General features: G+C 41.1%; 1 protein-coding gene across 2 annotated transcripts in view; it reads right to left on the bottom strand.

Annotated features, from left to right (window-relative positions):
• The window catches only part of LOC106578561 (enhancer of polycomb homolog 1), a 65,977-nt gene extending 51,404 nt beyond the window's left edge, over nt 1–14,573 (bottom strand). The window contains exons 1-2 of one of the 2 annotated variants that reach the window (XM_014157547.3): nt 14,279–14,573; nt 6,687–6,788 (exon numbers count right to left, since the gene is read on the bottom strand). Coding sequence is in view for 1 of the 2 variants with exons in the window: in XM_014157545.3 (XP_014013020.2) it covers nt 3,814–3,966 (153 nt within the window). In the remaining variant the exon portion in view is untranslated. Of the gene's footprint in view, nt 1–3,813; nt 4,265–6,686; nt 6,789–14,278 lie in introns of those variants that run through there. The other variant, XM_014157545.3, reaches the window with a different exon arrangement.
• Nucleotides 14,574–17,381: the final 2,808 nt, after the last annotated feature.

A 17,381-nucleotide genomic window follows, 5' to 3' on the forward strand; every position in this document is an offset into this window, starting at 1 on the left:
GAGCTGTATAAAATATGCATGCTGTTGATTTTGGTATGGTTTCACAATAGCCCGCCAGCCAGAGAGCTTTGCGTTCAAGATTTAAAACCACCAAACCAGTTCCTGGTCAGGGGAAGCTAGCTACCAATCCATCCAGTCTGCCCCAGTCAATCAGCTCCCAGAGTGTGTCCCAAATAGCACCATATTCTCTACATACTGAACTAATTGAGCACTAACACTGTGTGCCCTGTTCACAAATAGTGCACCATAAAGGGAATAGGGTGCCATTTAGGATACAGATCCAGGGTTTCCCCATCCCGTTCCCACTGGTGTAAATGTGGGTCAGACAGCTAAGCATCCACGCTGCATATCACTTGGGCCTCTGAAGTAAAACAGCCTCTGTCACTCCAGGCAGTTACATAACAGAGAAAGCACAGGACAGAGGGGCTGGTGGGATTCTTCTGATAGTTAAATTAACTGCACCCCCAGTCCCTTCCTGTGTTCACTGAGGCATCTCAGCACAAGAGGCCCCCCTCTGATGCCCTGGTGAGGTCATGAAGAGGCAATAATAACCTACTGTCTCTCAGACAGTAACACAATGCTCAAAATTGGCCACTTGGTTTGTTTTGGATTATAACACAAAACTGGGTCAAAGTTGTTTTGCATCAAACCCCCTGATAGTCTAAAAATGTGCACACAGCATCAGCCTGAACCAGGGGTTGGAACCGGTTCACAAAACAGAACCATTTTATTGAAGGTACAGAAAGAAATGTAACAGGGAACAAAAGGTTATCCACACTGTTCGCGGAACAGAACTGTTATTTTAAAAGCACGGGAAACCGGTTAATAACGTTATTTTACGCTCCAGGCATTTTTTCTAGCCCCCCCCCCCCAAAAGATAAACAAAGCGCCTATGCAAAGCCTTCACTGTCAATCAAACGTATTCCAGTGTCTGCCTGCAAGCTGAAAATCTTTGCCAGTGTGTGTTCAGGCTACTTGCGCCTCCCCCTCCGAAGCATAGGCTACTGTACTTACGTTACAAGCGTGATTCAGAAGATGGAGATTTTTTAATTAGAGAGAAGAATGGATTAACATTTCCAATGCTAGTTAAGGATACTATAGGTATAGTTCACATTTCACGTTAGATTTATTAACTACAAAAAGTTAAGACGTATTTTTAATTCTGGTGCCGGTCTGCACACAGGCTTGTTAGCTAGCGAGCTCAAAGGATATTCAAAGCTCCGTCCTAGGTATGATTCAGTTGACGTAAGTCAGAATGCATGTCATAACAAGATGCACGGCGCTTCAAGCCTCCTCAATCCACTCTTGCTCGCTCGCCACCCGCAAAATTTGTTGCGTCGTGCACCATAGGTGGCACTTGTCTGTCCATCACGGATGGACAGACAACTAGAACTAGCTTGCCTGCTCTAGCAGCACTGATTAGTGAAGTCATTTAATGAGCTAAATGTAAACTGGATTACACAAGTTAAAAAAGGAACGTTAAAACGGTACTTTGTGGGGTTTCGCACCGGTTTAGAAAAGTATTTTGCCGGTCGGAAACGTGGAACGGAACAAAAAAACAACGAAACGCTGGAAGATCATTTTGATTCCAACCCCTGGCCTGAACACTCAGATCTAGCTATATTACATTCAGGAGTCTGGGCTTCACTATACCCATAGATTGCTACTTCATTCCATAGCTACCTATAATAACCAGCAGCACTCCTACTCTGAGGTTTATGAATACTGGCACTGGCTTCTAAAATGCTTGTTTTCTGTCAGCTGTAGTCAGTCTAATTCTTCATTTAAGCTATGGTCAAACTTCCAACAGACCCCATCTCTCCTTATTCCTGTCACTGAGACACATGGCTAAGAAACGCTTATGTGCACGCTTCTGAATTAGAAAAGACAGACATGCTTATTTTTCTGTTCACAATCAAAATGACTGACGAGTAGTGTCTCGTCACACGGATTGAGAGGATCGAGTCGCTAGTAATATGTCTGAATCTTCTCAAGGGGGCAGTAGTAAGCTCGCTACTTGTGCTTCCGCATGCAGCTGACAGCACAAGCCACTTGAGAAGCAATCGAGAAAATGCTGACAGCATGGCTTCTAACGAAAACATACCTCCACGGCCCTTGTACTTACTCAAGAGTTGGATGAACTCATGGATATTGGATATGTGTAATTGTGTGCGTCTCCGTGTGCATCTGAGGTAAAGTAGTGAATGACTACAACTGAAGTGAGGTGCGAGAGTGTGCTGACTGAAGGAAATTATTATTTATTTTTATTTAAAAAAAATGCAGAAATCGCCATTTTCCTGGTTGCTAAAATAGTTCACTTACACTTCAGTTTGTGTGACAAAACAAGAAAGTTTAGTGTAGAGAATCACTGTACCCTTTACCATAACCAAAAACAACATATTCAGCGGTTTGAAGCTGCTTTACAAAAGAAGAAAAAAACAGTAACGGGAAAGAGAGCAGAGCTAATGCTTCTTAGACTTGCTTTCAATGAGAATGAAAGATCTATAACTCATTTCTATCTGAATTTGATCAGAATGCCCTAAAAGTTACATATTGCATCTTTAAGTAAACTATATTAAGCATCGTTTTTTTTTATATGAAATGCGCCACACATTACATATTTACAACCACCCCCCGCCGGAATCCTATGTGTCCAAGGAAGATCTGTTACTATGTCAACCTCTAATTTGCATAATATTCTACCCTCAACTAAATTTAAAGTTCATGACATGAACATATATTCAGCCTGACATTCACGTGAGCCTGATATGATTACAACCCAAAATTAATGTGAAATGCACTCATAAGGTAGCTATGACAGCAATATATTTAGATCTAATGAATAGCAGTTGACCCAATATGGTCATAGATGAGCAAATTAACCGATATGTATCAAATTACATATTAAAACAGTTTAGATGTAAATTGTACAATTATTTTGTATGCGTCGCGTCTCAGATGGGGTTTTGCACAAGGAACATTTAAGATATTCCCTTACAAAAAAAAGTGCAGTAAAACTGCAGAAAATACTGCTTCTGATTTAAAAAAAATTACTGCAGTAATTTTGCTGTGCATCTGCATTACACTGTAGTTATTCTGCAATTACTGCATCCAAAACACCAGTTAGTACACTTTTACTGCAGTTTCAAAACAGCAATCTTTTTTTGTAAGGGTAATATGAAGTTTTACTTTTGGAAAGAAAATGAATACTATAAGACTGTTCAATGTGTAAAAAAAAAAAAAAAAAAAAAGTCTGTGGTTATTCTATGACTTCAGTTATAACCCGGTAGAGTATCGTGATACTAAACCTGATATGGCATCAATTCTGGTATCGTGACAACAATACTACTAGTGACACTCCCACAGAGGCGTGCATGGTCGGTTTTACCGATCTGTCCAAATGTGTTGCCCATTCAAAACATGTCGACTCAATGTCTCCCCCTGGTATTTGTTCATGGTAAGGGCACCACTTCAAAGCCCATCCCCAGCAGTCTTTGGCAAAGTGAAAGTCAACAAAATGGCGGATGCGAAACGAATCACGTGACCCCTTTGTGCTTTCCAATACAATTCCATTTGAAATAAGTGGACACAACACGGCTAACGAACCCAAATTCGAAACAATACACGGTTAGGATTAGATTAACGGAACAATGTAGGTGTAACACGCAGATTTCGTCGCTATCTACCGTGTTCACGGTAAACCGATATGGCCGCCATTTTGTGCATAGTTGCGCAGGCAAGATAGCGACGCCCCCCATATTGTGAAAATGTAGAAAACATATCAAATATGAATCTGCCAGCGATAAAACATACCGATTCTTCCTCTTTCTCCATCCCAGTTGGCATTTGCGGTACTGCCCGATTGATAGAGGCATATTCGTGCAGGTCTGGCAAGTCCTCGCAGCGAAAGACGGGTAGAGGCTTGGTAGCGTCCAGCGCCCGTGCCCGAAACGACAATTTACTCATGTTTTTTATAATGTAAGATTCAGCATTAATCTAACCGATAACCTAAGGTTCACAACAGTACTGCTTTGAGTTCTCATGGATGGATCTGTGATGTTCGCCAGAAGTCAAGCGTTCGATTGGTAGTAGGGTAGGTATATGGAGATGCGAACGGAGCCGGGAAGGCCCGGGTTTTGATCGCTCTCTGTCGGTCTCTTTTTTCCGAGGCTCCGCTCTCCCTGGTTCAATACGCCATGGCCAACATGGCGGACATTACAAACTCTAGCAGCTCCTAGCGGCCCAACCCCCGGTCACACAACAGCCATTCCCACACGGTTTTGCACGCGTGCGCGCTCGCGCAGCTCGGGGGAGGGGGGTACTGGGGGGGGGGAAGGGGGGGGAGTACTCACACGTTCCCTCCGTAAAAACTGCCTGGAATGAATATTCACATACTAAGAGGCAGCTGCAAACCAGTGCGCACTACCGGCGAACTAAATCACTTGCTGTAAATGTGTTTTTTTATTCTACAGCACAGGGCGACAGACTGCCCTGGCGCGATTATTAATAGTTTGCACAAAATGCAGCCCTCCCCAAAAAACTGGAATACAATAACTTCATTTGAATTGTAAAATAAACTAAAGCAACTGACAGTTTGTATAATGTCACGATGCACGAACTCTAGATGGGCTACTTGAATAGTTGTATACAAGTGCAGCAGACTGTTGTGAAAATCTTTTGCTAACTAAATATGAAAAGAAAAATCACTAATCAGTGTACCAAAGATGTAGCCAACTAATTTTATAGGACCTATTTGTTCGTCAATGTCGCCCTCTTGTGGCATAACCTAAGAGTACTGCGCAGTGTCGATTATTTCCTACTTCAACCGATCTTCCCAATAAATGTTTTATTTAACCCTTATTTTACCAGGTAAATTGACTGACAACATCATTTACAGCAACGACATGGGGAACAGTTACAGGGGAGAGGAAGGGGGATGAATGAGCCAATAGTAAACTAGGGATGATTAGGTGACCGTGATGGTATGAGGGCCAGATTGGAAATTTAGCCAGGACACCGAGGTTAACGCCTCTACTCTTACGATAAGTGCCATGGGATCTTTAGTGACTACAGAGAGTCAGGACACCCGTTTAACATCCCATCCGAAAGACGGCCCCCCGGCCATATTTAGAGGTGGTATGACAGCGTGTCAGTGTGACCCAAACACAAAGATTTCCGCACACAATATCTCCTCGTTATTGGAGTTCCATCTGCAACCGACACATACGTTTTTAAGACATTGGTGCCATCTGAATTGAGAACAAAGAAAGTATCGGCAAGTAAAGGTTCATCTAAAATATCCTGATTATTGCTAGCAACATTATGCTCAACCTTAAACACAAGCTTTAGAAACCTATACCGCTAAGGTTAGAGTTAATTTGGTGATCAGAAGATAGTATGTAGGATGTAGGCCCAAACCTCCTAGAGAGCTACTGGACATGCAAGCACATGCTCCAACCTAGCTCTCAAACACTTCTCTCCATAGGGTTTTCAGTGGTTACCTTTGCACACGGCTGGCTCAGTGTGAAGTACAATTTCGACCCCCTCGTTTTAACGTTTGTAAGGTCCCGCAGTCATCCTATTTCCCAAGTAAAAATAGCCTTTGACAAACACCCATAATATTTGTACGCTATTAAAATCCTCAGAATAACACATTGTATCTTGGGTGGGGAGCTTATATTCATGACCTCGCCTTGACTGATAGCTGTTTGAAAACACCCTTGTGGGCATTGCCAGGTAAAAAGGTAAACAATGGGCCACGTCATTCCAAGCCTAAATAGTATGCATCAACCCATTTTCTCTGCAAGATGCTCTGAGTTGATCATAAGACTGTTGGATATCTGACGAACAGCAGCAATACACAATTGCATTTCTATTGTTTTGTAAATAAATTACAGAATATAGTTCACTGATACACTTATTCACAACAATTTGTAAAGCTTAGACGTAAGGGAATGTACAAGAAAACAGCATACAATAAGTGTACGGGACAATTTATTGGTGCCTCTGCATTAGCATTATAAATGACTATATTCAGAATTGTATGTATTGATCAGACATTTGATAATTTACAATAGGCTAGCATATCCAAAATATCGATCAACATGAAAAAAAGTGAGAAATAATGTTGAGACTTTTGACATAAAAATATAATTACAGCCATAAGCCGAGTATAGGCACCCGGCCACCCTTGTGTCCCTACAGTGCGCAGGACCCATTGATTAGTTCAATTTGTAACTCATATCTCCAGTCCGAATGCTTGAAAAATAATATAAAAAGTAACAAAATGATGTGATATCATATCAAGTAAAGTGAATTACTAAGGCTTTAGGAAATGCAACCAACTACAAAGATTGATGGGGAGAGGAGGGGGACCCATGTACCCCACTTCAATCAAGCAGGCGTCAGTCACACAGGCCCCCCCCGCACAGCTTCCCCACATATGGCACTGTATCAAGGGGGACATTATTCCAAGAGATCCAGAAGCCTGTCTGCATAGCCTGTAATGTTTTTGAAAAGGCAAATGTTTGTTAAATATGTAGTGAATTTAAATGTTTTCAAGTGCTGAAATTGAAATATGCAATATTTGTTCAGGCACTTGTGAAACTTTTCAATGTTTGTATTTGGAATTTTTGTGTGCCTGAAATGCTGAATTAATGCAGATTTGATATGAATAAATGACTTACAGTATGTTGGGTCTGTCTTCAGACTTCACACCATATCCTTCTTTGCCTTTGGAAAGCTGTTTTTGTATTACAGCATTCCTCCTGTGATGGTTGCCTGGGAAGCTGTGCAGACAGACAGTATATGTTGAATAAAAAAAAAAAATGTATTTCATTAGTTTGATGATAGTGGAAAGACAAAAGGAGATGAAAAGTGAAATAAACCCCCCCAATGACACAAGCTACATCAACTGCAAGACAACCCACACAAGAATGGTAAATGGTAAAGCACCCTTTACTGGTTCTAACAGCTGACCAATCAGCTTGCTGCCGACGCCTAGCAAACTTTAGGAAAGAAATGGTGTTTGACCAGATAAAATGCTATTTCTCCAAACAAATGAACAATAGACTTTCAGCATGCTTATAGAGAACGGCACTCAACACAAATTACTGATTGGTTGAAAGAAATTGATAAGAACATTGTGGGAGCCGTACTGTTAGATTTCAGTACAGCCTTTGCTATTATTTACCATCACGTGTTGTTGGAAAAAAAAAAAAAAAAAAAACTTGTTATGGCTATTCAACCTCAGTTCTGAATCTATATGTCATTCTTTAATGGAAGCTTCTCTAATGTTCAACATAAAGTGTGGTACCGCAGGGCAGCTCTCTTGGCCCGCTACTCTTTTCTATTTTTATTAATGACCTACCACGGGCATTAAAACAAAGCCTGTGTGTCTATGTATGCGGATGATTCAACCCTATACGCGTCAGCAACCACCGCTAGTGAAAACACTCCAACCCTAAACAGAGTTGCATCAGTTTTAGAATGGAGGAGCTATTTTTATTTCTCAATCTCAACTTGTAAAGCACACCTCCCATTCAGATGCATAGGCTATAGCCTGCCAACTGTTGACTATCAGCGCATCACCCACCACTTTGCAATGTGAGCTTGTGGCAGTATAATTGTTTGAAACCTGAACGTTTTACTTTACTTCAAATAATGAGGTGTCTACCTTGCTTCAAAGTAGCCTTGTGAAAATCCAACCATAGAAACTTGGAGGCAATTATTTTATAAAGACTTCCTCATGCCATTAACCAGCAATTTTCTCCTGTTCTATTGGTTTTTATGTCAACTTTCTTTTGTTGTCCAGAAGCCAAAAGGCACAATCCTAGTCATTTTCTATTAGATTCCCCCTTTAAATTTCTAATGGAGATTTTAATCTCTGTCATATATGGAACTGCTCGCATTAGCTGCACAGTTTAGAACTGTGTTTTCCGTGAATTGCATTTGGGCAAATGTTTGAAAAGTACTTTTAACTGGTTTCATTCAAATATGATCCAATTTTATGAAAAACATGATTTTCAGTGTTCAGGATCTTTAAAAACACAGGGAACTTTATAGTTTACATTTATTTTAACTACGCAAGTCAGTTAAGAACAAATTCTTATTTTACAATGACGGCCTACCCCAGCCAAATCCTCCCCTAACCTGGACGATGCTGGGCCAATTGTGCGCCACCCTATGGGACTCCGATCACGGCCAGTTGTGATAAAGCCCGGGATCGAACCAGGGTCTGTAGTGACGAGTCTAGCACTGAGATGCAGTGCCTTAGTTCATGGCTCCCGAGTGGCGCAGCGGTCTATCTATAACCTGGGCTGTTCTGAAGGCAGTGGTACTGAGGTTGGATGATGATGAAGACCAATAAAGAAGATCAATATAAATAAAGAACATAATATATTTACACATTTTGTTACATTTGTAACGTTACAGCCTTATTCTAAAATTGATTAAATAAATAAAAATCCTCAGCAATCTACACACAATACACCACAGGTTTAGAAATTTTGGCAAATTTATTAGAAATAAAAAACAGAAATACCCTATTTATATAAGTATTCAGACCCTTTGCTATGAGACTTGAAATTGAGCTCAGGTGCACCCTTGTTTCTAAACTTGGTTGTAGTCCACCTGTGGTAAATTCAATTGATTGGACATGATTTTGGAAAGGCATGTACCTGTCTATATAAGGTCCCACAGTTGACAGTGCATGTCAGAGCAAAAACCAAGCCATGAGGTTGAAGCAATTCTCCGAGACAGGATTGGGTCGGGGCACAGATCTGGGAAAGGGTACCAAACAATTTCTGTAGCATTGAAGGTCCCCAAGAACACAGTGGCCTCCATCATTCTTAAAATGAAAAAGTTTGGAATCACCAAGACTCTTTCTACAGTCGTGGCCAAAAGTTTTGAGAATGACACAAATATAAATTTTCACAACGTCTGCTGCCTCAGTTTGTATGACGGCAATTTGCATATACTCCAGAATGTTATGAAGAGTGATCAGATGAATTGAAATTAATTGCAAAGTCCCTCTTGGCCATGCAAATTAACTGAATCCCAGAAAAATAATTCCACTGCATTTCAGCCCTGCCACAAAAGGACCAGCTGACATGTCAGCGATTCTCTCGTTAACACAGGTGTGAGTGTTGACAAGGACAAGGCTGGAGATCACTCTGTCATGCTGATTGAGTTTGAATAACTGACTGGAAGCTTCAAAAGGAGGGTGGTGCTTGGAATCATTGTTCTTCCTCTGTCAACCATGGTTACCTGCAAGGAAACACGTGATGTCATCATTGCTTTGCACAAAAAGGGCTTCACAGGCAAGGATATTGCTGCCAGTAAGATTGCACCTGAATCAGCCATTTATCGGATCAGCCATTTATCAGATCATCAAGAACTTCAAGGAGAGCGGTTCAATTGTTGTGAAGAAGGCTTCAGGGCGCCCAAGAAAGTCCAGCAAGCGCCAGGACCATCTACTAAAGTTGATTCAGCTGCAGGATCGGGGCACCACCAGTACAGAGCTTGCTCAGGAATGGCAGCAGGCAGGTGTGAGTGCATCTGCACGCACAGTGAGGCAAATACTTTTGGAGGATGGCTTGGTGTCAAGAAGGGCAGCAAAGAAGCCACTTCTCTCCAGGACAACCATCAGGGACAGACTGATATTCTGCAACAGGTACAGGGATTGGACTGCTGAGGACTGGGGTAAAGTCATTTTCTCTCTGTGTCATTCTCAAAACTTTTGGCCACGACTGCAGAGCTGGCCGCCTGGCCACATTGAGCAATCGGGGGAGAATGGCCTTGGTCAGGGAGGTGACCAAGAACTGATGGTCACTCTGACAGAGCTCTAGAGCTCCTCTTTGAAGATGGGAGACAACTATCTCTGCAGCCCTCCACCAATCAGTCCTTTTATGGTAGAGAGGTCAGATGATGGAAGCCCCTCTTCAGTAAAAGGCACATGACAGCCCACTTGCAGTTTGCCAAACGGCACCTAAAGACTCTCAGACCATAAAAAACAAGATTCTCTGGTGAGATGAAACCAAGATTGAACTCTTTGGCCTGAATGTCATGTGTCATATCTGGAGGAAACATGGCACCATCACTACAGTGAAGCATGGTGGTGGTAGCATCATGCTGTGGGGATGTTTTTCAGTGGCAGGGACTGCGAGACTAGTCAGGATCGAGGGAAAGATGAACGGAGCAAAGTAAAAAGAGATCCTTGATGAAAACCTGCTCCAGAGCGCTCAGGACCTAGACTGGGTTGAAGGTTCACCTTCCGACAGGACAACGACCCTAAGCACACATCCAAGACAATGCAGGAGTGGCTTCGGGACAAGTCTCTGAATGTCCTTGAGTGGGCCAGCCTAAGCCCAGACTTGAACCCGACCGAACATCTCTGGAGACACCTGAAAATAGCTGTGCAGCAACGCTCCCCATCCAACATAACAGAGCTTCAGAGGATCTGCAGAGAAGAATGGGAGAACCCCCCAAATACAGGTGTGCCAAGCTTGTAGTGTCATACCCAAGAAGACTCGAGGCTGTAATTGCTGCCAAAGGTGCTTCAACAAAGTACCGAGTAAAGGGTCTGAATACCTATGTAAATGTGATATTGAAAAATATATATAAATTAGCTAACATTTCTAAAAACTTGTTTTTGCTTTGTCATAATGGGGTATTATATGTAGATTGAGGGGGAAAAAATATTTAATACATTTTAGAATAAGGATATAACCTAACAAAATGTGGAAAAGGTGAATGGGTTTGTTCCCGGTGGCTCAGTTGGTAGAGCATGGTGTTTGCAACGCCAGCATGGTGTGTGTGTGTGTGCAACGCCAGGGTTGTGGGTTCGATTCCCACGGGGGGAGCAGTACAAAAAAATAAAATAAAAATAAAATGTATGAAATGTATGCATTCACTACTGTAAGTCGCTCTGGATAAGAGTGTCTGCTAAATGACTAAAATGTAAATACTTGTTACTGCCCGAATTCAAAATGGATTACATTTCTTTCCCCCTCACCCAGCGACACACAATAACCCTTAATGACAATATGAAAATCTTTAGACATTTTAGAAAATGTATTTAAAATGAAATACAGAATTCATTTACATAAGTTTCCACAACCCTGAGTCAATACATGTTAGAATCACCTTTGGCAGCGAACAACTGAGTCTCTGGGAAAGTCCAAGAGCTTTGCACACCTGGATTGTACAATATTTGGCCATTATTCTGCAAAAAAATTATTCATCCTCAGTTTTCTATCCCCACTAAACTCTAATTATTTTTTTTTAACCTCTATGGGCTAGGTGGCCACCTACGTAACAGCCACTGGCAGCCTGTGGCGCGATTTTCAAAACCGTAAAAATCCTATTACTTCAATTTCTCAAACATATGACTATTTTACAGCTATTTAAAGACAAGACTCTCGTTAATCTAACCACACTGTCCGATTTCAAAAAGGCTTTACAACGAAAGCAAAACATTAGATTATGTCAGCAGAGTACCAAGCCAGAAATAATCAGACACCCATTTTTCAAGCCAGCATATAATGTCACCAAAACCCAGAAGACAGCTAAATGCAGCACTCACCTTTGATGATCTTCATCAGATGACAACCCTAGGACATTATGTTATACAATACATGCATGTTTTGTTCAATCAAGTTCATATTTATATCAAAAAACAGCTTTTTACATTAGCATGTGACGTTCAGAACTAGCATACCCCCCGCAAACTTCCGGGGAATTCGCTAACATTTTACTAAATTACTCACGATAAACGTTCACAAAAAGCATAACAATTATTTTAAGAATTATAGATACAGACCTCCTCTATGCACTCGATATGTCCGATTTTAAAATAGCTTTTTGGTGAAAGCACATTTTGCAATATTCTAAGTACATAGCCCAGGCATCACAGGGCTCGCTATTTAGACACCCGGCAAGTTTAGCACTCACCATAATCATATTTACTATTATAAAAGTTTGATTACCTTTTGTTGTCTTCGTCAGAATGCACACCCAGGACTGCTACTTCAATAACAAATGTTGGTTTGGTCCAAAATAATCCATCGTTATATCCGAATAGCGGCGTTTTGTTCGTGCGTTCCAGACACTATCCGAAATAGTAAAGAAGTGTCGCGCGCATGGCGCAATTCGTGACAATAAAATTATAAATATTCCATTACTGTACTTCGAAGCATGTCAACCGCTGTTTAAAATCAATTTTTACGCCATTTTTCTCGTAGAAAAGCGATAATATTCCGACAGGGAATCTCCTTTTCGGCAAACAGAGGAAAAAATCCCAAAGGCGGGGGCGGTCGGGTCACGAGCATAAGCCCAGTGTCCCTTGATCGGCCACTTGAGAAAGGCGATAATGTGTTTCAGCCTGGGGCTGGAATGACGACATTCTGTTTTTTCCCGGGCTCTGAGCGCCTATGGACGACGTGGGAAGTGTCACGTTAGAGCAGAGATCCTTAGTAAATGATAGAGATGGAAAAGAAGTTCAAGAAATGGTCAGACAGGCCACTTCCTGTAAAGGAATCTCTCAGGTTTTGACCTGCCATTTGAGTTCTGTTATACTCACAGACACCATTCAAACAGTTTTAGAAAATGTAGGGTGTTTTCTATCCATATGTAATAAGTATATGCATATTCTAGTTACTGGGTAGGAGTGGTAACCAGATTAAATCGGGTATGTTTTTTATCCAGCCGTGTCAATACTGCCCCCTAGCCCTAACAGGTTAATCACCATTGGCCTCATGGTGAAATCCCTGAGCGGTTTCCCTCCTCTCCGGCAACTGAGTTAGGAAGGAAGCCTGTATCTTGTAGTGACTGGGTGTATTGACACACCATCCAAAGTGTAATTAATAACTCCACCATGTTCAAAGGGATGTCAGCTTTTTTTTTGTACCTCTCTACCAATAGGTGCCCTTTGCGAGACCGGATAGCATTGACCCTACAGTTACTAGCTAGATTTCATGTAGCCAAGCCATGTGCATGAGTAGCCACTAGCCAGTCAATGAGAGCAACAGCACATATAGAACAATGACCCAGATTGTTCACTTTGTATAAATCTGACGCATCCTGTTGGCGTTTCCACTCAACACCAAATATGGTGATGAAAGGATGCCCAGTGGGCGGCAATGGAAGAAGATTGGGCAAGATGGATTTTGGCCGACATTCTGCAAATGTTCTCATCCACGAAACATTTGATCTCAATACAGCTTTGTTATGAACCGAATGGACTAAGTTTTGTAGACTTTACCCTTTGCCTAAGTAAATTGCGTTGTTTAAGAGCACAAGGGCGAATCGAGTTACTGCAAATGCGCATTTCAGAGTAGGCGTTCTCGAACGGAAATATGCAAAAACATGCTAGAACGCGCCAATAGGAGGACCTTGCTAGCTCGCTCTTGGCTCTGCCCACCTTGCTTGTTTGCCCACTCCTGTTGTCTACCTTGTTAAAAAAATATTTGGCAACAGCGCCACCAAATAGTCGACGACAACCCGCCCTCAAATGATGGCCAAGAAAATGTAAACTAAACGAATGTTACTTTGCTGTCGATAATAAAACTGCAGACAGAGAAGACCATTTGAGGAAATGAGCTGGCCGCAACCAGATTCCAGACAAGTGGGAATCAAATGTACCAAACGTTTGTTAGTTAGAGACGGACACAAAACTGGTAGCTACAACATTAACTAGCTAAAGTTAGCTAGTGAGATTTACGCTTTGGTCGCTTGACTTGGTTACGAATGGTTGGCTAATTTGTAACTAGCTAAATTAGCGGTCATCAAAAAGTACGTTAGATAGCTGTTGACCTGCAAACAGCACAGTAGCCAGCCAACTTCTAGTAGAGTTCCACCCACTATAAAATCTGCTTTTACGAAATATTTTTCAATGCTTGTCCTCAGCGAATATGGTGTTGGGGTAGCGTTAACGTTAGTTATTGCAATTATCATCAAATAGTTTTCCTCAAGAACGAGAGCGGTTGCTAGCAGGTAGCTAACGTTAATTATTTAACGTTATAACTACAACATTAACGTACATAGAATGAGAAGTTTACGAAGCTGGCTAGATTATGGGGAAGGACATTTGATTATTTTACACCAACAGTTGTATTTAAAACGAGGGTTGTGATTTAAAACAGCATGGGCGTCGATTGTCTTGGCTACGTCTAATTGTATTGGCTAACTACATTCAAAAACGTAAATTATTAAAACGTGTTACTCAATGTAGCTAGAATAGTTACAGGATCTAAGAGACAAAACAAGAACATTTACTTACCAGGGAGGATGATAACTAGTCGACATGACGAATATTCCAGCTAGCAATAGCATACTTAGCTAGCGAACATTATCCATTGCAAACCACGCATACATAGTTCTTGCTGGGTTGGTACAGCTATCTTGCACGCAATCCACAAACACTATGCGGTATTTAGACTGTAGCAACATTTTATGTGTGTTGTTTCAGTAGTTTGCTGTCAACGTCGGGTAACTTACTCGGAAGGGATAACTAGCTAGCTGTAGCGAAAAATCAGTTCACCCAAAAGGTTACTTACAGCTGACCAAGCCATAACTTTGCGTTGGCAAACAGACTGTTTGTGATTGGACAGCGAGTGGCACCAATCACCTGTAGAGAGCTAGGGGACGATGAGCTCACTGGTTAGTTTACTTCGAAGGACCGAGTAAAAAACCAAAAAAATAAACTAGTAGAAAGGGACAGATATCAGAATAATTGTATTTATTTTATTTTTGATTTATGTATTTTATTAAAGTCAATCGTAAAACGGTGAAATTACCAAATTAATTGTAGTACTTTTATATTTTCAACATTGATGGCTCATCTGATGTAAATTCCCTTCAATGGGGCTAGACTATGTACATGGATCATCTGACCCGATAATATGGATTTAGTGTGGAAGAGTATTATTGGAGAGGTAGTGTAGACACATTGATCATATACCAGACATACACAATGACAACATTCCTTCTGAAATAGATTGTTGCAGTGTGATGCAAGGGAAAGCAGGGGGAGGAGATCTGTCCTGCTTTCAGCTGCTTCTGCCTCCCTTTGGATGGGCTAATGCTCATCAGCCACAGATGAGAGTTTTGATGATATTTATTTGACCATTTTAAAACAATACAACTACACATGTGGATATGGCACTATGCCATTAAAATAATCGAGGATGACATTAAGTATCTTCATTGTGGTCCTCATGTAAATACATGAAAACAAAATACATCTCGTCAATAGGGAGGAAACCGTAAAACAAATAAAATAGATTACCAAGTAACGTTCTGGAAACAAATATACTTTATTTAAGCCTGTGCAGTTTTAAAGCATTTTGCCCATAAACCATTTCTTAAGCTTTATCTTAAAACTCCCTAGTGTAGGGATGGATTTTATATGGTTTGGTACACCATTCCATTCCTCTGAACCAGTGTTAAGGAAATAGCTTTTTCCAGCCATGCTCCTATAGCGCAGGAGTCTGATCTTAGCAACACTGGCTCTGGTGTGATGGCTATGAGAGTCTAATGAAATTAAAATAACCAGACAGGTAATTAGGGGCAAGGTCATGTATAACTTTTTAAAAAACATCAACAGTTTGATTTGCACCACCCAGAGATGAACTGGAAGCCAGTTCAGTTCCGTCCTAGGGCTGAGCATGAGCATATTTCTCATTAGTTTGATTAGGGCCATTTAAATTTGTACTTACGTTTTTTTGTTATGCCTCTGAAACATGCGATACAAGCATAGTCATAGTGGCCTGTGTCAGAGATATTGCCAGGGTCCTCATAGTCTCTGTATCCAGGAACTTGGCTACCCTTGCTAGAAACTTTTACCTGGAGTGAACCTTCCCAATGACCTTCAGAGCCATGAGTTCACCTGTCATGTGTTGGTCCAGTTCACATCCAAAGTATGTAGCAGAGCATTTTTCCTTCACCTCTACACCATTACACTTGGCCAAGAAGTTGGAAGAGTTTCTCACTTTGTGTTTAGAACCAAAAGGGATACATTCTGTCTTTCCTAAATGCAGAGACAGTTTGCTGTTGGATAACCACTTACTGACTTTAGTCAGTTTGCTGCATAGGGTCTTTTCAACAATATAATTTTCCTTATGTGAAACCAAGAGGGCAGAATCATCCAGAACAGAGGGCATGAACAGGCAGAGTCCATATCATTTATGTAGAGCAAAGAAAGCAAAGGCTCCAAAATGCTCCCCTGGGCGATACTAGCCCACATCCACCCTTTGGACCCTATCAATTAAGTATGACCACCCATAGTAAGGAGTCGGTGCAAAACCAAATGCTTTCAGTTTGTACAACAAAATATTATGGTTCACAGTATCAAATGCTTTTATTAGGTCAAGCACGACAATACCACAGAAGTTGCCCTTGTCAATTACTTGCTTGATAAAATCTGTCATTTATATTAAACAAGTATCAGTAAAATAGGATTGTCTAAAACTGGACTGAAGGTCATATAAAATGTTATGGTCATCAATGTACTTTATGATCTGTTCATGGAGTGCTCTTTCTAAAACCTTCAACAACAAACTCAAGATTGACACTGGTCTGTAGTTCCCTTGTTCAACTTTGCTTCCTTTCTTGTATATAGGAACATCTCTTGCATGTTTCAACTCTGGTGGTACCTTTCCATGTTGAATGGAAAGATTGATGATGTGTGTTACATAAGGTCCAATATGATCAGCAGCATCACTCAGGATGGGATGTCATTGTTATCCAGTCCTGTGGCTTTCTGTTTGTCTAGATCTTTAAGCATCTTTGTAGCATCTGAAGTTGAAACCTGGGAAACCGCAAACTGTCCTTCGGAGATGCCCTTAGCTGAATAATAGGTTTGTATATGTTGGTTTCCAAAGGTGCCAGAGCATTCCGGGAGTTTGTCAACAAGGTTGCTGGCAATAGTGGAGAAAAAGTCATTAAATGATCACTCACCTGTGCTCTTTCAAAGGTTACAGTAGCATTGATGTTCAGTCCAATGCTGTTTGACTTTGTTTTTGGCTTGTTGCTACTGCCTAGGTCCTTGAAAGTCTTCCAGAGGTCCCTGGGGTCGTTTTTATTGTCCTGGGCCCTCATTTATTAATGTTGCGTATGAACACGTAAACCATGCATGCGGACATTTCTAAGCAAAGTGTGGGATTTATCAATTTGTACTTATACTTGAGAATTTGTGTAAATTTAAGCACACCTCGGACCATGTGTACGCCAGCACCTTGTGGTAGAAAAGTCTAACTGCTAATGAAATACCACCCACCAAATGGAGAAAGGGTTGACATACTGGACCAAATCATAAACTATGACGAAAAAAGATAATACATTAATAGTTTATTCATGTATTTCTTTTATAGACTCTTAAGCTA

The sequence above is a fragment of the Salmo salar genome, chromosome 19, assembly GCF_965601325.2.
Source record: "Salmo salar chromosome 19, fSalSal1, whole genome shotgun sequence".
NCBI lineage: Eukaryota > Metazoa > Chordata > Actinopteri > Salmoniformes > Salmonidae > Salmo > Salmo salar.